Raw genomic sequence first — 21,458 nt, 5'->3', positions numbered from 1 at the left:
GTCAATAATGTTTGAAATCTTTGTCTATAACTTTTTACAATTAAAATTATTAAAAAAAAAATAATCTTGTAAAATTGTGTTAGATTTTTCTATTTTTGGTCAAAATATCAAATTTAAATACCAAGTACATACAAGTATTTTATAAGGCGGACAAAAATAATTTCTAACTAGATGGAAGCCCGTGCGATGTACGGATTTTAATTATTTTAATTATTGTATTTAATAATTTCAGACAAAATTACAAAAGTTTAATTTTTTTTTTACTATAATCTACAATGAATTTATTAAATATAAATAAATTGTAAATATGATATTTTTTCCGTTATATAGAAATAATAAATTTTTAATAATTTAAATCCTAAATCATTATTCATTGTTTTACCATATCTTTTATTTCGATAGAATCACCAACCTCTTCCACAACCAACCTACTACATCAATGGATAAATTGAACCGTGAAATGTTAGCCAAACTGAAATTGATATAAATTAAATTTTTACATTTATATAAAATAAATCAATATATTTACCAATAAATGAAAAAATTTTGCGATATAAAATAAAATCTATGCATTGGAATTTTTTCATCATCTTCAAAAATAACCAAAGTCATCCATATATTAAGTATACAACATCTAATCATATGCCATTACATAAACAAATAATTGTTAAGTATCCTAAATAAGTACAATGTGACTAATAATTACAAATGTAAATTTAAACATAAGATTTTAAAAATTACCCGGACATTGATGACCTAAAACTAACACAAAATTCGCTTGATGGGATTTTGTATTGATACGAAATTTTATTTGTGTCGTATGATGTATTAGATCTGCATGTAAAAAAAACATTTAGTAAATAAAACATAAACATATAATCGTTGAGTATCCCAAATTAATACAATGTAAGTAATAATTAAAAACTAATTCAAACATAGGATTTTGAAAATTAAGCTAAAAATTACCCCATTGATGACTAAAAATTAACACAAAATTCGCTTGATGCGGTTTTGTATTGATACAAAATTTTGTTGGTGTCGTATGATGTGTCACTTAATCCCATAAGTGGGGTCGGCTAACATGAACCAAATTTGATTATTTCGTGTAGTTATCGACATAAATTTTCCTCCTCCATCTCTTACGATCCAATGTTTTATCCTCATGCACATCCATACACTTCATATCATTCCTAACTCCTTCCAACCAAGTCATTTTCAGTCTCCCTCTCCCTCGTTTAACCCCTCCTTGGTCTCACTCTTCCACTATTCGCACCGGTGCACCCTCAAGACTCCGTCTTACATGCCCAAACCAACGCAGACAATTTTTGTCATTGAAAATTTAAAATTTTACAAAAAGTTAAATAGCACCTTTAAAAATCACGATAATATAAGTGGCAAGGTTACGCATTCACAAAAACTTCGAATGTCACTCACTCAGAGAAAACAAATCACCACAGTCACATTTGACTGTCACACATGTAAAATATATATCATGCTAAAAGTTTATTCAGCAAGTAGCACATACATATGCATTCGACACATATCATATCTTGGAGTTGAAGAATTGAGTGTTTACTCAGTACTCACTCAGATCAAGTTTGAACTTCAAGGCCGAGATAAATCTGGATAGAACCATGCTGAAGGTGGCCATAATATGTCAGAATATCCAGGAAAGGCTGATATTGGCTTAGCATCGCCATCCTCAAAGTGGAATACGGTAACTGTCAACACCTCCCTAGCTCCATTGATAATAGGCTCGATAAATGTTGTTCTCTCGCCATACAAGGGGAAGGAATCATCTAAGAACAATATGCAATTTCCTCTAAAACCCGGAAAATCAGCTACTGAAGCAAAGAAGCAACAATCAACACCCACAAACAGTATTCTACTATCTCCAAAGCCAACAACTTGATCCAATTTACAATTCACTTCATCCAGCCTATAGACTTTAAAATGTATCTTACCACCACAATAACTAACCCTCTCAATTACGTACAACACCCCAGAAGAATCCACCACCAATCGCTTCCTCCTATCGCTATGACACCCACTAGAAATCCAATCATTCGCGATACATTCCATCTTCAATGTCTGTTGATAAGGCATTTCTATATCATAATGGACAACATAAACTCTCCCCATTCGATCAATAGCATAAACCAGCCCCTTCAAATTCACAATGTCATCAAATTCCCAGGTTCCGTTAAAACCTAGTAACCCCCAATCCGATCTCCTCGACAACCTCACCCACCCAACAAGACCATGTTCAAACCTAACCAAAGCAGTGTAATCCATGATCGACAAAGGCTCAAAACAAGCAGGATTTCCAAACAAAACCAATTTATAATCATAACTCAACCCACGACCATTCAAACGCTCCTTACCCGAAGATCTTAAATGGTACCCATTACCAATAACAGAGATATGAAAATCAGACAAATTCAAGGAACTGGGAATTTGAACATTTGCTGGAAAATTACCACAAGCTCTAATTCTAGATAAAGGGAGTTGAATACAGAGTTTACCTCGGCGAAATTCTTCGACAGTAAGAAGCCAAGGTTTAGAAGATTCTGGAATGTTCCGAGGTCGGATCAAATACACAGCGTAGGCGATCAGATGGTGGAGGTTCCCACTAGAAAGAGTAGAGAAGAAGTCGGAATCAAAGGCCCAGAATCTGTGAGGGAAAAGAGGAGAGAGAAAAGGGAGATTTCGCGGGATTTTAGAGAGAGAATCATGCCAATTCTTGCAAACTGCTCGGAAATTGTAGACGTTGGTTCTTGTTTTGAGACGATCGGCGATTTCTAAGAGGAGTTCAGGGCAAAGCTCCGACCAATTGGATTTCTGGGGTTCCATTTTTGTGCATAAAAACCGTAGAAAATTAAATTGGGGATTTGATTGAAAATAAATGAGGGTGCTTTTTTTAACGACGCTGTTTTGGTCCAAATGGTTCAGGCGTTCAGCTGCCTTTGTTGACTTAGGTTTTGACTCCGTTTTAGTTTTTATTTTTATTTTTTTTTGTGTTGACTTAGCTTTTGACCTCGTTTTAGACCAAATGGTTCAGCCGACTTTGTTGACTTTTTTTTTTTTTTTCCTTTTGGTTTTAAGTTTATTGACTTAGTTTTACCGCGAAAAATGCATATTTTTATTTTGTGAATTGCTAAACATCACTATTAAAAATTATCACCATCACTAATATTTGGTGTGAATGAACAACTAAGCCCTTACTACTTCACCACCCCTTATCCTCCCTACGACCCACCACCCCTTCCGACCGACGACAACCACCACCAGCCTGATCGACGGCCCACCACATCCCCCTCAATGAACACCTACCACCTTCCCACGCCGGCGGGAAGGTGGTGGTTTTTTTATTTCAGGCAACCGTGGTAATCGGAGCCCAAAACCGGTTACCGTGCCTAGTAACCGGGTTTGTGCTCCGGTTACCGTGCATGAAACAGTTACCACGGTTACCAGAGCCAAAACCGGTTATCATGTCTGGCAACCGGAGCCCAAAACCAATTACCGTGCCAGGTAACCGGAGCCCAAAATCGGTTATCACGGTGGTAACCGGTTTTGGGCTCCGGTTACCGCAGTTGTCGAAAATAAAAAAAATAAACCACCACCTTCCCACAAGCAAGGGAAGGTGGTGGGTCGTTATTGTGGGGGATGTGGTCGTCGATGAGGGTGGTGGTGGTGGTCGTCGCCGATCAGGGTGGTGGTGTCAAGGTGTTAGTGCGTGATTGGTGGCAAGAGGGGAGATAGTGGTGATCTGAAGTACCGAGGGCATGGTTGTCCAGACCATTCACATGGACTAAATATCGACGGTTTTGATAATTTTTTATGGCGGTATTTAACACCTCCTTTTTTTTTCGTTGACTTAATTTTACCACTAGAATTGTTTTTTTTTTTTTTCTAAAACAGCCGCCAAAATTGTTTATTTATTTATTTACTACCTCTATGTCACGTTACATGTACTAACGGATTTTGCACAAATTTCTAGGCAAAATTTCTTACTGGTTAATTGCTCCCTCCGTTTATATCTATCCTTGTGTCATTTCGTAGTTTCTAAATGATGTACTCCTTTTTTTTTTTTTTTTTTTTTTTTGAAGCTAGAGTTGGATTTGCACGTTATGACAAATCCAATTAACATATTTATGATCATATTTATACACTATATATTGGTAAAAAAAATTAAGTCAATGATGACATATGAATAGTAGAAAATTTCAACTCTAGCTTATACAAAAAAGGAGGAAGTATCTATTTTTTATGTTACTCCCTCAGTATTTTATTACTTTCTCCATGCGCGGAGTTTTAGAAAAATAGTACGAAGTAGAAAATAAGGTCCCGTTCACTTCATCTTATTTTTGCTAAACTGAAATTAATTTTATTGAACTGAAATTAATTTTGCAGAACATAAATTATTTTTACTGAACTGAAATTAATTTTGTTAAACTGAAATTATTTTTACTGATTCTCTATTATATTTCTTCTTTAGAGTTACTGATTTTTGCTGAACTGAAATTATTTTTACTAAACTGAAATTGATTTTACTGAACTGAACTTATTTTGTTGAACTGAAATTATTTTTACTGAACTGAAATTATTTTTACTGGATATTTTTTTTTTTTTGGCTGAAGTGAACATGACCTAATAGTATAAGAAAGAAGTGAGGTTGATGGAAGAATAAAGTAAGATAGTTGGAAAGAAAGAGAACATAAAAATATTTAAGTATGATAGTTAGGGATCTACTAGGTGAGAATACATTAGTAAAATATTGTGATAGGTGTCCAAAAAAGAAAATGGAGCAAGTAATAAAATACGAAAGGAAAGTGGAAGAAGTTATAAAATACGGAGGGAGCACCATTTATGGGTAGTATTTAATTACTCTTTTATCCTCAATTTTCTTTGTCTTTATTAGGTAATCTTCCTAAATTATCCTCTATTTTGCAAAATTAGCTTTTCCATGTGAATTTTGTTTTTTACTACTTTCTCTGTCGACTTTTTTGCAAAACTCATTTGAATTTAACAATTATTTTTACAGAATACTACGGAGTACTGATAATTTATTATGAAGATAACAGACCTTTTCTCTGCGTTTAACGTAAAATCAAATGACTTATCATTCTGCATCAATTTGAGCGTGCAAACAATATATTCTAAGTTCAAATCTTTCACTAGCACTCCACTTTCTCATATGAGCAAAAAGTATATCATAATCTCATATAGTCATAACAAGTATTGAGCCAAAGTAAACTAGACAAGTTTCGATGTCAATTAATTTGTAGTTAATAAGGCAGGATCTTTACCAATTGGATAGACTTGTATCTAACAAACAGGGCTGTGATGGCCAATATACAACCAAGGGGCCTGGATGTAATTTTATAGGCGCACATATAGCACTCTCAAAATGGAAAATAGTCACACCCATTTCATCTGGCTTCTGAACTTTAAAGATTTCGAAATCAGATTTATAGAGTTGGCCATGGTCAGGGAAGCAGCGCCTACGGAATACAACAATACAACTGCCTCTCCATTCAGGTACATCCTTCATTGGGATAAAGAAGCAACCATCACAGGTTGCAAATAGAATCCTACCCATCACCAATACCTTTCCCATTTATTCTGCCTCTCATTCAGCTTATAATTAAACCTTAGAAAGAGCCACATGATGTGTATTTTGACGGTTTATATTTGATGGAAGGATTTGAGTGATTTTAAGGGTGGAAATTTGAAAGATAGTCTTAGAAGGCAACGACTTCTAAGTTTGATTTTAGGAGTAACGATCCCAAAACCCTAGTTAACAACTAGTTTGAACCTTAACAAAGTTCTCTTCAAGCAAAAGCTCAATAATCTCAAATTATAATTCATAAAACATCTTGTTAAAATAATTGACATACAACTAGTATATATAGGAAAAATAAATCTATCCTACTTGCCCTGCAAGCAAACTAAATAAAAAGCCCTAATAATTAATTAATGAACCAAGAGAGCCCACTAATTAATTAACACAACTTTGGAAGCCCAAGGCCCCATAACTACTACTAAGAAAATAATAAAAACATTATTAAAAACTCACTTGTAAAACCCCTACTTTAAGAGTAAGGCAAAACCAAGAGAGTACCTAAATAAAGCAATAAAAATAGTTATAAGGAAGGGGACTCGATTCACATCATTCCCTCCCTCTTAAAAAAAAACTTGCCCTCAAGTTTCGTTCGGAAGACAAGGTACCAAGTCACTAGCCCTCATAGTAGCGCAAATTCCCGCTCCAAGAAGTACTTGAAAAGTATCATAATTCTCCCTATGCACAATCTTGAAAGGTCCTTCCTCTAATGGTTCATTCTTACCTCTAGAATTATTAAAGATTTTTTGAGCATTTAAAGATAAGAAAACATACTCACCAATCTCAAAAGGGTGTTGGTTTCTCAATGACAACATATTAGCCCTTCTTTCCTTTTTGTTAAGTTTAGGCATAATCAACAACTCTCTAGCAGGAGCTTGAATAGGTGGCGCCTTAGGGGGTAAAGGATGTAATTGGACTCTCTTATCCCCAACCTTCACTGAATAAACATTTGTAACACCATTAAATAACACCCCTCGATCATATTGCCAAGGACGACCCAAGAGTATAGAACAAGCAGTCATAGGTAAAATATCACACCATACACTATCAGAATATGAACCCATGGAAAAGTTCACCAAAGCTTGCCTTTTAACCTGTAGTCCATCTCCATCATGTAACCAATTAAGCTTGTAAGGAGTAGGATGGTCCCTAGTAGAAAGATTCATAGTGTCAACCAACTTAGTAGATGCAACATTGGTGCACGATCCCGTATCTATAATCAACGAGCAACTCCTATCACCCACTTTGCATATAGTATGGAACAAATTTTCCCTTTGCTCATGTGTAGTAGGAGGAACAAAATTAGCATGCAAAACTCTCCTTAAGATACCGATATGGTGATGTTCAGGTTCAGGAGTAATCTTTTCTTGACCCTCAAACTCTTCAAAATCAAACTCTTCCTCTGTATTGAGCAAACATGTACTCTCCTTCTCTTTCTCTTCTTGGTCAAGATAAGCCAACAACATTCTATGTTCCTTCTTGGATACCGTCACTTTGTTACCACAATCTCTAGCAATGTGTCCCATGCCTTGACACTTGAAACAAACTTTTTTCGCCAATGCAGCTTGTTCGGGAGTAACAACAATCATCTTCCCTTCATTGTTTGAATTGTTAGAGTTGATATTCGAACCCTCACCATTAAAGAATGACTTCCTCTCCTTGAAATAAGAAATTTTCTTTTCTTTCTCCTGTTTCTCAAATCTCTCTGCCAACCTTAAGACATCATCAAAGAACACATAATTTGATGTTTCCACCTTGTGAGAAATCGAAGGTGTTAACCCTTTTATGTATCGTCCAATCTTCATCTCCTCTTTTTCCTGCAAATCACAAAGCATGCACAATTTCTCAAACTCTTTAGTGTATTCAGCGACACTAAGATTCTTTTGTTCAAGATGATTCAACTTCAAGAATTGATCTTGGATAAATTCCCGTGGTAGGAACCGTTTCCTTAATTGTCTCTTTAACTCGTTCCAAGTATTAATTCGTGGCTCATCTTCTCTCAATCTCTTGGCACGTAAATTCTCAAACCATAGAGAAGCATATCTCGTCAGTTTTAGGTTTGCAACCTTGTAGGCTTTTTGCTCATCAAAACCTTTATAATCAAAGACCTTTTCCATCTGACGAACCCAATCTAAAAAGTCTTCGGCATCCCCATCACCTGTAAATTCCGGAAGTTCCAACAACTTCAAATCTCGATCATTGTCAATTGGAAAATTTCTCATGATTCCCCTAGGTTGTTCGTTGTTGATTATTCTTCCTTCCCCAATCACTTGAGTAGACAAAGTTTCAACCCTTTGATTGGTTTGAGCAATTTCTTGTGTACTCTTCTCAATTTTCTCATTCATTCGTTCAAGACTCGCATTAAAATTTCTCATCATATCAACAAGCATAGTATCCAGATCTTCCTTTGTTAAAGTACTCATGATGTCAAAATAATCACAGTCCTATTCGTGGCCAATTATCTCCAAAAATAATAATCTTGCAGCAAGTCGTACTAAAGGCAATAAAAATATTTTGATAAAGCAAACAAAGCAACTAATTACCAAAATACAATCACCTTAAATTAGTATGCTTTAAAATTCAATTAATACCACCGACTACGATAACTGCAACACAACAATAATGACGGCACAACTTATTCTTCTAACTAAACCAATACTTTGTAATTTGGCAGCAATTCCACTAACTCACCAAGCAAATTAAGAGCACATACCAACAAGTAAACTACTATGTAGAAGTTACGAGTACCTTTTGCACAGATACCAACGAATTCTGCAATTCATCCGCTTGAGTACGAATAAGGATTTTTTTTTTTCTTCTTATCAATCGTGTAAGTCGGGAGAACTTACAAAACCTGGCTCTTGATACCAATTTGATGTGTATTTTGACGGTTTATATTTGATGGAAGGATTTGAGTGATTTTAAGGGTGGAAATTTGAAAGATAGTCTTAGAAGGCAACGACTTCTAAGTTTGATTTTAGGAGTAACGATCCCAAAACCCTAGTTAACAACTAGTTTGAACCTTAACAAAGTTCTCTTCAAGCAAAAGCTCAATAATCTCAAATTATAATTCATAAAACATCTTGTTAAAATAATTGACATACAACTAGTATATATAGGAAAAATAAATCTATCCTACTTGCCCTGCAAGCAAACTAAATAAAAAGCCCTAATAATTAATTAATGAACCAAGAGAGCCCACTAATTAATTAACACAACTTTGGAAGCCCAAGGCCCCATAACTACTACTAAGAAAATAATAAAAACATTATTAAAAACTCACTTGTAAAACCCCTACTTTAAGAGTAAGGCAAAACCAAGAGAGTACCTAAATAAAGCAATAAAAATAGTTATAAGGAAGGGGACTCGATTCACATCACCACATCATTTTTTGTATTTCTAAGAACCAAGTAGACTACACCATATGATTCAACAAGAAGTTTCTTTCGATCCCCTAGATAGTGATAGTGATACACTTCCATTGGCTCTACACCGCTTTCCACTTTTCGTCATCCTTGTCCTTGCAATAAATACCTCCAATGCGATCAAGTTCACAAATCTTGCCCTTAAAATTCACTACATCCTCAGTACGTCTAACATCATCATCGTAAATTCTTGATATAGGCCCCTTTTTATGCCTCAAATCAGCTAGGCAGCTAGCTAGAGTCCCATCATTATACAATACGATAGCAGTACAGCCATCACCTTCATTGCAAATGGGATCCTCAAAGAAAACCCCACTTTGCTACAATTGTCATACTGTTTATTATCTCCGGCAATTCGGCAAAAACATCGATGGGCCGGGGTTGCAAGCATACTTGAGTGTATAATTGTATAAAGCTTACTTCTTTCCAAAACTCGAAACTTGGAAACATCCAGATACTTAAGGATATCATGGGGCAACCTCGAATAGCAATTCAAGAAAGGGGCTGTCTGAGACAGAGCTTACCTTTGTTATACTCCACAACACTGCACAACCACGAGGGAGATTCAATACCACAACTGATCAAACCAGAAAAACAGAAGCTGCTAACTAAAGCTATGTGAGCTTCGAGATATTGCTTGTTAAAACGTTTGGGAGCAGGCATATGGGCAGAGAATTTGAAGGGTAGGAAAGAAGATAATATGTATTTTGGCTAGAACATAGAGAGTGGTGGATAGATACCGTGCTTTAAAGACTGCTCGAAATCGAATGACGTCTTCTCTATTTTTCAACAGATTTATGAATTGTGACTAAAAAGAAATGCGCCATAATTTCCCTTTTGCATAACATCTAAAAACCATCCCAAGTTCTTGGTGTTAGTGAAAGAATTCTCCCATCTATTCTACAGCATGAGCACACCATCAACAGATACCAGAACCAACTCCTTGCAGTAAGTCAGTAATCCACTTCTTAAAGTCCACAAAAATTTGAAGCCATACCACTAGTCAAAGTGAACCAGGCTTGCACAGTTTGTCCATCAACTAAAACTTCAATCCCAATTCCCAAGGGCCTACTGTCAGTTTATTGATTTCTTGCCTTCACACCAGTCACAACATTAGCAATGGCACCAATCCACAGCCATTAATAGAATTCCTAGTTTTTTTGCACCAGGCTGTGGCTCTGGATCAGCTGCTCGAGTAATTTGAGCAACTCCAAAACCAATGTCAACCTCCAAATTTCTTGCCAATACAAGATAGGTAGCTTTATGTTAAGCCCTTGGACTGGCAGCACGCACCATTGAATCCATACTCCTGCTTCTGCTTTTCCGCACAGAAGCACCTAAGGGCTAAGGCCTAAGTGTACTATTTGGCAAATAGTATTTGAGTTCTTCACCAAATTCCATCAATTTCATTTGCAGCATTTGAAACAAAACTAATGAATAGATCAATCAACAAATTGTTATGGCAGTGGTAGCATTATGCTGCGGCTGTAACAGCTGAATCTTTACATAAAAAATAAATAAATAAAAATTAAAAAAAAATAAAAAATAAAAAAGAAAAGAAAAAGAAAAACCGAATACAGCAGATGGGTCAAAAAAATTTCTAAATAAAATTAAAATTTCTGCCAAAGTGAACCAAATAAAAGAAAGATGATAATGCTTTAGGGATACATCCATCTAACTGAATGTAAGTGATTAAAAGAAGGTAACTGACTTATACAACTAAACAATAAAGACAATATAATCGTAGTCCCAGATATACTAATCTTTTCCCTTTCCTTTTTCATCTTCTCTGACTAGATTAGACATGTTATAGAACTAAACACCTTCACAGTGCAAGGCAGAGCTTGAACAATAATGTTTGAGCTTGGCCTGAGTGCAATTGCAACCAGGAATATGACCACATATGCAGAGATGAAAGCATGCCCGATGAATAATCTCATCTCATCCAAAATTCTAATTACTGTGCATATGCAAAGATGAGTATATTATATATTGTGCATATGAAGTAATTTCTTTCCTCAACTTTCTGAGAAATCATACTATAACAATGAATTTTAAATCTTCAAAGTCATTAAATTAGCCCACTAACTAACCTGCAAATATACCTAATGCTAGCAAAATTAGCCCAGAGTTCCTCAATAACCAACCATCCAAAATTAAATAAACCCCAGCAACCAAGTTATCACAGAGTCATCAAATAAAAATGAGACAGGTAAAGAAACTGAGCACGATAATCTCTAAAATGAAATGAAACTAATATGCATACTATTGACTTTCTATTTGGTTTAGAGTCCCTAGCCAAATTAGTATAGTTGCTTTAGAGTCTCTAGCCAAATTAGTATAGTTGCTTTAGAGTCCCTAGCCAAATTAGTATAGTACTATTGACTTGACTTGCTAAGCTGCTACTAGACGTGGCAATCTTGACCCAGACCCGATGACCCGACCCGAATGACCCGACCTATGACCCGAAATTGACCCGAAACCCGAAATCAACCCAACCCGACCCATACCCGACCTGAAGTGGAATTGACCCGACCTTGACCTGAAACCCGAATGACCCGACCCGAAATGACCCGACCCAAAGTTGACCCGAGACCCGAAGTTGACCCGATACCCAAAGTGACCCGACCTTTAACTTGAATTATTGGACCCAAATAGACTCGAAACCCAAAGTGACCCGAACTAAAATTACCTTATACCTGAAATGACCAGAATCTATTTAAGCTAACGATTTGACCTGAGCAAACCGAAATAGAAAATAACCGCAATCAAACTGACTTAATTTTTTTTTATTAATTTGTAATGTGTAACCGTGTAAGTATTTTACATATTTTGAGATTCTTGGAATAGAAAATCATCTAGGCCACTTGAGTAAACAACGCTTCCCGACCCGAAATGGACCCGACCCAAACTCGACCCGACTTGATTATCAGTTGACCCGAACTCAACCCGAAACCCAAATGACCCGACCCGACCCGAACTTGACCCGATAAATTTTTGACCCGAACTTGACCCGACCCGAAATGACTCGACCCATACCCGACCCAAATGACCCATTTGCCGGGTCTAGCTGTTACTGATGCGCTTATTCAATGAACATAAGCTGGTTGGCTCCTGAGATCGCAAGGCTCCAAAATGCGCAAGGACATGACTAATAAAGCAAAGTTCTAATGTGATTGAAAAGAGATCACAATTAAAAGATAAAAAAACAAAGCGTCTTAATGGTCCACAAGGATTGATATAGTTTATTGGTTATATAGAGCACCTAGTTTGAACTGATTAAGCTCCTTTGCTTCTTAATTGTCTATTACCTCTATGTTAGGCAAGCTTACAAGGACTTTTATGAGCATAACTTTACTCGAAAACTACATGTGATTTAATCATGCATGTAATTCCATAGCTTTTAGCTCTTGTTCTTCCAAAAACTGATTAATTACTTGTTTAGAGTGTGCCCTTGATTGTGAATAATGTAAATACTGCTGATTTTGGGGCCTTGTTAGTGTTGTTACTTCTCTAATGTTTGTATATTATACAAGGGTGATAATCGTGTAAGCATGCATTATGTTCAATATATTGAGTCAAATAACTTCTCTAGTTACAATAAAATGTTTATTTTCCATTGAAACTATTGGAAACATTCAAACTCCTACTACACTAATACACTCTGCAAGGCATTCAATATTTCAATTAGCATACCTTAATTTTAACATAAACAGAACCAACGTCCCCGTAAACCCAACACCCTATTGAAATCTCAATTACACTCCTCCAGCAGTGAAGTGTAGACTGACATCAACACCTATACAAAACAGGTTCTCCAATATATCATGTCCATGAATAGTTCGACTCTGTAATATATCAGCTACTGATTCAGGACTAGTTTAATTCTCAGTAATGTTTGCTTGGTATGCCTATCAAACCATTCTCATTGATCTGTTGAATCACTTCTTTTTCATCACCACATTCAAACTCACACAGAAAGTGATCAAACAACACATTTGCAAGAAAGTAAATTGTGAATTCCACAAGATGAAACTTGAAAATAGGTATATATTCCACTTCAAAATTCGTAACAAACAAGCACAAGCAACAATTGAGTTGCCTCTGAGATGCTAAAGCTCGATACATCTACTTACAAGAATTAATACTCTGCCAGATTATGAACAATTAACCCTCAAACACAACAATTAGACAATTAATGTCAACAGCACTGAGAATTTACAAGCTACATGTCAAAGATCTTGGCTAAACTCAGAAGTAAGCTTCAACAATAAAAATTGAGCATGTTATCCAACTCAGCAGCAGGAAATACACAATAGGAAGCACAGTAGTCAGAGCTTGCCAAAGTAGCAGTAGTATCACAGCAAACATACCCAGAATCAAAGCCCAATCTACCTGCAGAATCCTGGCAGGCGAGCTCGCCACGTTTTTCGGAGACCCGACCACCGGTCCTCTTCTGTCCTGTTCGAACTCCGGCAACGGCGGAGACAGGACTTCTCCGAGCATATTTTCCGGCGAGGGGTTCCGATCCAGAAAATTTTCCGGCGAGGAAAAATCATCCCCGAAATTATCATAGTCAAGAACAGTCCCGATACCGTGAACAGAAACGACGGAGCTTTGAAAGAGATCGGGATGAGTGAGAAGGGCACCATTGATGGAGAAATTGCCGGCGGAATTGTTGGTAATGAGGAGGGTTTTCCCGGGGAGAAGAGTAGGAAGGCGAGCCCCATTTGGGAACTGCCGGAGCTCGGTGAAAGCAAAGCGGCGGGGAACAATGTGGTAAGGAAAGAGAAGAGGGTCGAAGGAAGTGGCCGGAGAAGTTGAGTTTCCGGCAAGAAAAGCGCCGTCTTCTGGAACGAAGAGGGTGGCTGTGAGAGGGAAAATGGAGGGGTCTGCCTGAGATAGAAGGTTAGCCCAGTTGCTGAAATCTCCAGCTCCGACGATTGAGTCGATGATCGAGTTGAATTGCAGTTGTTGCGGTGTTTCTTGGAGGTGCGCCGGCGGTGGTCGTGCGATGACTGAGAGCGACGGAAGAGGTGGTGGTGGTGGTGACGGTGATGGGTTTGGGTTTGGGGCGATGTTGAAGGTGGTGAAGTTGATTTCAGTGGCGGAAGTTACAGTGGTGTTGAAGTTGAGGAGGAAGAGGAGAGAGAAAATGAAGAAGGAAGCCATTGAAGAAGGAGAAGCTTTTCTTGGGTTTCTTGAAGAAACTTCCAGTTTTGACTTATTTCTGTTGTTGGGAAGAAATGAAAGTGAAACGCTGAGTTCTTGAGATTTATTGGATTAACTTTCGTACATATAGGGACTTTTTACAACTTAATTAATTAATCAGATGAATTTTCATTATTAGATGAAAAAAAAATTTAAATCTAATTGATGAATCCACACGATACGAATTAATCCGAGTAAAAACGAACTGATTTGAACTTAACTCTATCTGAACTCAATTCGAAATATTGACCCCATATCCAATCCGATAATTTATTGACCTAAAACCCGAATTAACATGTTCTGAACTCGACCCGATTCAAACAAATCATTTTGCCAGGTCTAGTGAGGCTAATAGGAGAGGTTTTTTTAGATTAAAATCAATTTTTAAGAAAGAAAATTGTGACAAATAAAAAAAATTAACAATCATCTATTAACTTATACTAAAAGTGAATAACCAATGACACTTGTCATTACCTTTTGAAAAGTTTTTCCGCCTCATATTCCATATATACCTAAATGAAATATTTAGGCATATCTTTTATATACTTTATATTTTGTAATATAATTGTCAAAAATATTTAATAACCGTGCATTGTACGGAATTTTAACCTAGTATAAACATAATGCGATATGTGTCACAATTATCTACTCCGTAATTAAATAGGCTAACAATCAAACACGATCTATTTTGAGCATTTCCACCATGGCTTTATTTTCAATGCAGTCAGCCAAAATCCCACGTTTGATATGCGAGGATATAGATAAGACAAGAAAATTTGTTTGGAGTGGGAATGATGAAAAGCGTGGCATTCATCTGATTTCATGGGAAGTTTTGCAACGTCCTATGGAGAAAGGAGGCATTGGAATTTTCTCAGCTAAACAAGCAAATGCCGCCTTCCTCACGAAGTTAGGATGGAGAATGCTATCCGAACCTAATGCTCTTTGGTCTCGTGTGTTACGAGCTAAGTATTGTAAAGGTCAGTGCGATGTTGATATGTTTGAACCAACGACAGGCATGTCCAATGTTTTGGAGCGGTATCACGGAAAATGCAAAAACATTGAATGAAGGGTTGAGGACGGCCATTGGCAATGGAACGAAGACGCTTTTTTGGGATCTCGAGTGGGCAACGGATGTGACTCTTAGCAGCCTTGCAACACAGCCCTTTCCAGCTGAGGTAGAAGGTGCTACCGTAGAAGAAATGTGGGAAGAAGGGGAAGGGTGGAGGTGGAACATAATTGCCCCACACCTTGATCAAATATGCTCAAAAAAATCCAAAGCTATGAGGTACGTCGGTATCCGGGTCTTGGTGATTTAGTCCATTGGAAAGATGGTGACAAGGGCAAATTCACAATTAAATCTGTCATTAGCATCATGAAGCATCACACGGATATATTGGATGAAGATTGCTCGGAAGTGGTGTGGTCTGCTCCGGTCCAGCTACGAATTAGGGCCTTTCTATGGTTAGCGTGTCATGACCGGATTCTAATAAGCAACTCGAATCGATTCAAACACAAGCTAACGGATGACCCTAAATGCTATATTTGTGGGGCAAGTGAAGAAACCACTCTACATATCCTAAGGGATTGTCCAGCTGCTCGAGTGGTTTGGCGCAAATCTGTGGATAGCAACACAATGGGCTCGTTTTATCAAGGAGGGTTGAAGGATTGGATCACTGCAAATGCTAGGGATTTGGACCCGGTTAATGAAGATTCTTGGGCTACATATTTTTGTATTTCGGTTTGGTGGATTTGGAGATGGAGGAATTGCTTTGTCTTCAACGGAAGGGATGAAATGCCAATTGACTTTGTTGCTTTCCTACAAGTGAGATATGATGAAGCTCGAAGGGCAATTTGGGATGCTATAATGCAAGGAAGAAGTATTGGATTCCAGCCAACATTACATGGCATGCCCCGCCTTATGGATGGTATGTTATTAACAGTGATGGTGCGGCAAAGGGTAACCCGGGGCCTAGGTGGTGCAATTATAATGCGGCTGGAAGTTCAGATGGAAAATGCGGCTGTGGTGCAAGCTCTTCAAAAGCAAGAAATTACTAGAGGTGAATGCATCTATCATATTCAGTTTTGTCAAAAGCTACTCGAGGATGATCATTGGGAAGTAAAAGTCATACACGTGTTTAGAGAAGACAATCGAGCGGCGGAGTGGTTAGCCAACCGCGGAGTCATTCAGGACTCTCAATTAGTTTTTTTCAATAATGCTCCAGTGGAACTTAGTCGTATTTTAGAAGAGGATATTAGGGGCGTGGCTATGCCTCGTCTAGTTCCTCCCTAGTTTAGTTTTGTTTGTGTTTATTTTCGCTTTGCGGTTTTCTTTTTTTTTTTTTTTTTTCTCTTGGTGATCTGCAACCTCATTTGGAACCAACAAAAATAAAAATAAAAATAAACGTTCTATTTTGAGGCAGATGACCTCTAAAAATGATCATACAGTATTATTATGAGATAATTAATATATCAATTTATTTTAAAAGATTGGATAAATGTCATATTATTCTTGAATATTTTTCCTTATTAGTTTTGGGCAATTATTTATAGTCAAGTGATGGAAGCAGTAAAATTTATAAAAAGTGTCAAAATAAAAATATTATTAAACAAAGGTTATATATAGTTAATTTACTTAAATTTTTAAAAGTGGTAGTAAGTCTAATATGAGAACAAAATTGCTTTAGGAGCCTAGAAGGTGCTCTTGAACAAGGAAACAATTTCTCTACCTTAAAAACACTAGAAGCACATTAAAGGGGCACGTTTGGATTAATCATATCCTTAATTTCATATTTTTCTTAAGATTTCTAGACGATGAAGTTGTCAGAAGTGGTGTGTTGAGGACTTGAGGTCGAGGTTTGTTGTGGTGTTAGTGGTGTTGCAAAGAAATGAAAAAGGATGAAAAAAGAAGGACAAACTATTGATAGGCGATGTCAGCAAAAAATAATAAAGATTTAATAACTTGCCGGACTTGCCCCTCTTTTTCACAAAACAAAAAAAAAAAAAAAGAACATAATTATTATCATCTTTTGTCACTAGCGAAACAAAAACGTTTTTTCAATATGAGAAACCGGGATAACCCTTTTCATTAATGTTATCTTAGTACAACATTATTAACATTGAAAACAAAATAATTTTGTAAAGAAAAATAACGAAATTCATAATTCATAGCGAAATTCGATGGAATTTCTGACACCGGAAACCGTTCATGTTATTTACCCCACCCAACCCCCAAAGTTCGTACTATTTATTGATGCACTTAAAATTGACGTGACAAAGCAAGCTACAAGGCTCTTGTAAATTGTAGCTTAATATTCGAGATGCTCTAAGCGCACCTAAGCAATAGTAATTGTAATACTTGAATTTAAATTAATAAATCTCATTCATTAATTTTGCTCATTGGCAATTGAATTTTGATATATCTGAGCTTTTGAATCATGATAATTCCCGATTGACAATGAATCCATAGTTAATTCCTTGATCTTTGTTACCGGTCTTACCACTGAGAATCAAGTAACAATATAGTCAGGATTTGAAATCAAGATGTGTTAATGTGGCAATCACGCAATACTTATTCATAATCATCTTGACTGCTAGATACAAAGTATTTAGAACACCTACTGTTCTACTCCGTATTAAGCACACTTGGGGTTTCAGCCATATTCACAAGGATCACAAAAACTACAGACAAAGTAAGAATGCCTACTATTAAGCATAATCATTCAGTAGATTACCTTGGAATTGGAATGGCCAGAAAGAAGGACAAACATATACTCGTACGACTTCATAATAACTACAGAGTAGAGAGTAGTGCTGTGGAGAATAGACTTAGGAGGTAAATATTCATTAGAAAAAGGCTTGTGTCGCCACTGAGCTCTATAACAAGACGATTTTACAACCTTCCAGCCTAATAAAATACTTATATTTAGCAAATAAAGTCCAACAATCAAGAATAAGTAAATTGTTCACTACTCATACAGCCATACCTTATCTCAAAATGTTAAGAGCGGAGTATTTTCCTCCACCCTAACCTATCCGCCCTTTTCAACAAAGTGAAACAATATGGTATAGAACGACCTCTTTGCTTACAATCAGCAATATCATGCTTAAGTTCAAAAATACGAGGACCGTTACCAAGAGAATAACGATCACGTAAATCATCCCACAATGTTTTAGCATCATCAGGAATAATAACAGTAGAACGAATACTAGCATCAAGAATATTATAAATCCAAGCAACAACAGTAGAATTAACAATACCCCACTGACGATAATCCGCGTGCTTGGAATCGGGCTTGACAATAGAACCATCCACAAACTCGAGCTTGCTCTTGGACCGAAGGTTATTGCGAATCGATCTCGACCACTCTTCATAGTTGTCGATGGTAAGCAACATCGGGCAAATCACCAACTTAGAAACTTCACTGGGATGAAGGTTGTAGTCGGTGAATGACTCGTACTTGGAAGGTGGAGGAAGAGGAGTGTTATCGCCTTCACCCATCTCACAGAATCACGAGCACACAACTCAACACCAAAGAAAACACACGCACAAGGCTGCCACACAACAACACACAGCGCACACACACACTCCTTGCGCACCACACACACACACGCAGCACACACTGCCACAACACACAGCGTGCACACACACACTCCTTGCGCACCAGACCACACACACGTAGCACCGCCCACACCGCAGCACCACACAACGCAAACCCACACACACACAGCAGCACCGCAACTCAGCAGCGCCATACAGCGCACCACACACAGGCAGTGCACTCAACCACAAGCACCACGCAACACACGCAGCACCAGAAACCCTAACCAAGCAACGAATTAGGGTGTGATAAACCCTAAATCGTCAAATTAATTGGCTGGGAAATCGAAACAAATTAAAAAAATAAATTTGAAGCCTTAATCTCACTCAAAAATTGCCGAATAAAAAAATAATCGGATGAACAAACCAAGTAAAAAAAAAATCTCTAGAAATTAGAGAGGCTTTGATACCATGTTAAAGTTAAGAACAACTGGAGAAAATGACTTAACCTTTTGTATTGATATTAATCACATATATATACACAATACATAACTTGCCTAAAATTCCTAATAAGATAAACTTGACAAAGATACAAAATTAACAAATATAACCAAATCGACTCTAATACCTTTCATGGTCCCAATCTAAACCCACTACTATTTTTTTTATTAATTATCTCCTCTCACATTCATTACTCTTTAATAAATTATAAACCCCATTATCTTTCTTTTATAGTTTTTTAATACTCCAACTACCCCACTTACCTTTTATTTTGTTTAAGTCAATTAAATTGCCTAAAATTATGTGACGGTCAAATTGTAACACTTATTAAAACACGGAGGGAGTATGAAAAATAGTCAAAACTAGGTTAAACCTCGTGCAATGCACGGATGTTAAATAATTATAATGACAATATAATTATATACAAAGTAGAAAAATATAAAATACAATGAATAGATTCAACATGTATTAATATGCATGAAATATATTAAAACAATGAAAACATGTGAGAGAAACCATTTATATATGTAATAGTTATAAGGTGTAAGTGGATTGATACAATTAAAATAACGTGCATTTGACATTCTAAAAAGTTTACTTAACATTTTATATATAAAGCAAAAGTCCTAATTTAGATACAAACTTTATTTTACATAACAATGATATATCGTGTATTATGCATATTTTTAGAGTCTTTTTAGTTAGTTTTCGAGTTTAGTTTAGTTGATTTTGGTTCATTTTCGCTTGAGGATTTGGTTTAGTTTGTGATGATTTTGTACTTTTATGGTTGTTTCGTTGTTTGTGATGCATTTCAGGCTTAACGAGGATAATTAGGAAATTTTATGATGTTGCGTATCTAAACCAAGGCTCACGAAGATCGAAGCTAAGTTCATTTGGAGCAGTTAACAAGTTAAGCACATCCATGTTGGACAATGCATGGACGTGCTGAGTTGACACTTAAATTGTCCTAATTTAATTTTTAAGTGTGAGTTGTTTTCAAGGGTTAAGCTCAGATGAAATAAGTCACAAAAACCTCATCCTCCTCCCTAAGAACCTCAGATGGAATAAGTGACAAGTACCCCATCTCCTTCCTACTACCAAACATTGTAGGTGTATAATATGGAATAAGTCAACAAGGCCCCGAACTATAAACAAATATCAAAACCCTAGTCCTTTGGAGAAAGGAATCAAGCAGAAATCTACGAGAGTTGTTATCCCACAAATTATCAATGAAATAATTGTTTCCGTATATTTTTTTACCTCTTTATTTGTATATTGCAGGTTTGAATTTTTATGGTTTACAATGCCTAGTAGGTAGAGAAAATTAAAGAAGTTAAGAACCAAGAAAAGGAGAAAATGCGTTGATACAAGTATACAACTATTAAAAAAACAACCGCCTCCCTCTTCTCTCTTTTCTCTCCTCTCTCCTCTCTCTTTAGGGTTTTACTTTTCTTGGCTGGAAATAGTTTAATTTCTTCAGAAATTAGACTATTTTCGACCCTTTTTCTTTGATTTAATTCGCTTATTTGTTATTTGATTTGTTTTGCTTTATATTGTTCTCTCCGTTTGTGAGAGTCTATCCCAATTTTTTTGGGTTTTTTCAAATTTTCTAGGATTTTGATTCTCATCTATGGATGAGAATTTTATTTTTAGAGTTTTAATAATAATTGAGAAGGTGATTTGGATTCATATGGGTTTAGGGTTCGTCATCAACTCTACGATCAAAACATCAACGCAGATTGCGAAGGTTTCTTCTTGGAAAGATGCTAGACATTGATAATCACTGCTCGCGTCAAGTTTGATGCGGTGGAGTATGAGCTATGCCCGATATGCAAAATAGTAATGATTTTAATTGTAAAAGTTATGTTGTTTTCTCTAGATATGTGGTTTACAAATCTTTATTATTATTGTAAATGTCATATGGCTATTTATTAATAATAATATTCTTCTTCCTGTCAAAATAAAATAAAATTATACAACTATTAAACTATACATAATGCTATTTTTTGGATAATCAATAGATTGTTTTTATTTATTTATTTACTCGTATTTTATATATTTTTTAGTTCGAGCAAAATCTTATTATTCTTGACAAAATTTTAATATTTATGAAAATTAGAAATAAAAAATATGAGTAATCGAGTATTTTAGTCAAAAAAAA

At 36.3% G+C, this 21,458-nt stretch overlaps 2 protein-coding genes across 2 annotated transcripts; both read right to left on the bottom strand.

The window, feature by feature from the left end:
• Positions 1-794: 794 nt before the first annotated feature.
• On the bottom strand, positions 795-3,260 carry LOC110727542 (putative F-box/kelch-repeat protein At5g24040). Its single transcript, XM_021907103.1, has 2 exons — positions 1,588-3,260; positions 795-834 (listed from the first exon to the last, which is right to left on the bottom strand). Exon 1 carries the CDS (start codon positions 2,851-2,853, stop codon positions 1,606-1,608), a length of 1,248 nt encoding a protein of 415 aa, XP_021762795.1. The 5' UTR covers positions 2,854-3,260; the 3' UTR covers positions 795-834; positions 1,588-1,605.
• A 14,382-nt stretch (positions 3,261-17,642) lies between these two features.
• Positions 17,643-18,757, bottom strand: LOC110727446. The gene is made up of 2 exons (XM_021907006.1): positions 18,346-18,757; positions 17,643-17,758 (listed from the first exon to the last, which is right to left on the bottom strand). The coding sequence occupies exons 1-2, from the start codon at positions 18,755-18,757 to the stop codon at positions 17,643-17,645; spliced, it is 528 nt and encodes a 175-aa protein (XP_021762698.1).
• Positions 18,758-21,458: the final 2,701 nt, after the last annotated feature.

This window comes from Chenopodium quinoa, unplaced genomic scaffold (assembly GCF_001683475.1).
Source record: "Chenopodium quinoa cultivar QQ74 unplaced genomic scaffold, ASM168347v1, whole genome shotgun sequence".
Lineage (NCBI taxonomy): Eukaryota > Viridiplantae > Streptophyta > Magnoliopsida > Caryophyllales > Amaranthaceae > Chenopodium > Chenopodium quinoa.
This window is presented reverse-complemented; position numbering and strand designations above follow the sequence as displayed.

What these genes read in the sequence shown, in the direction of transcription:
- LOC110727542 (XM_021907103.1), bottom strand. Translation starts at nt 2,853, where the DNA reads ATGGAACCCCAGAAATCCAATTGGTCGGAGCTTTGCCCTGAACTCCTC.
- LOC110727446 (XM_021907006.1), bottom strand. Translation starts at nt 18,757, where the DNA reads ATGGGTGAAGGCGATAACACTCCTCTTCCTCCACCTTCCAAGTACGAG. An exon ending in TAAGCATGATATTGCTGATT is followed by an intron (nt 17,759 to 18,345) that starts GTAAGCAAAGAG and finishes CTTGATTCTCAG; the next exon opens with TGGTAAGACCGGTAACAAAG.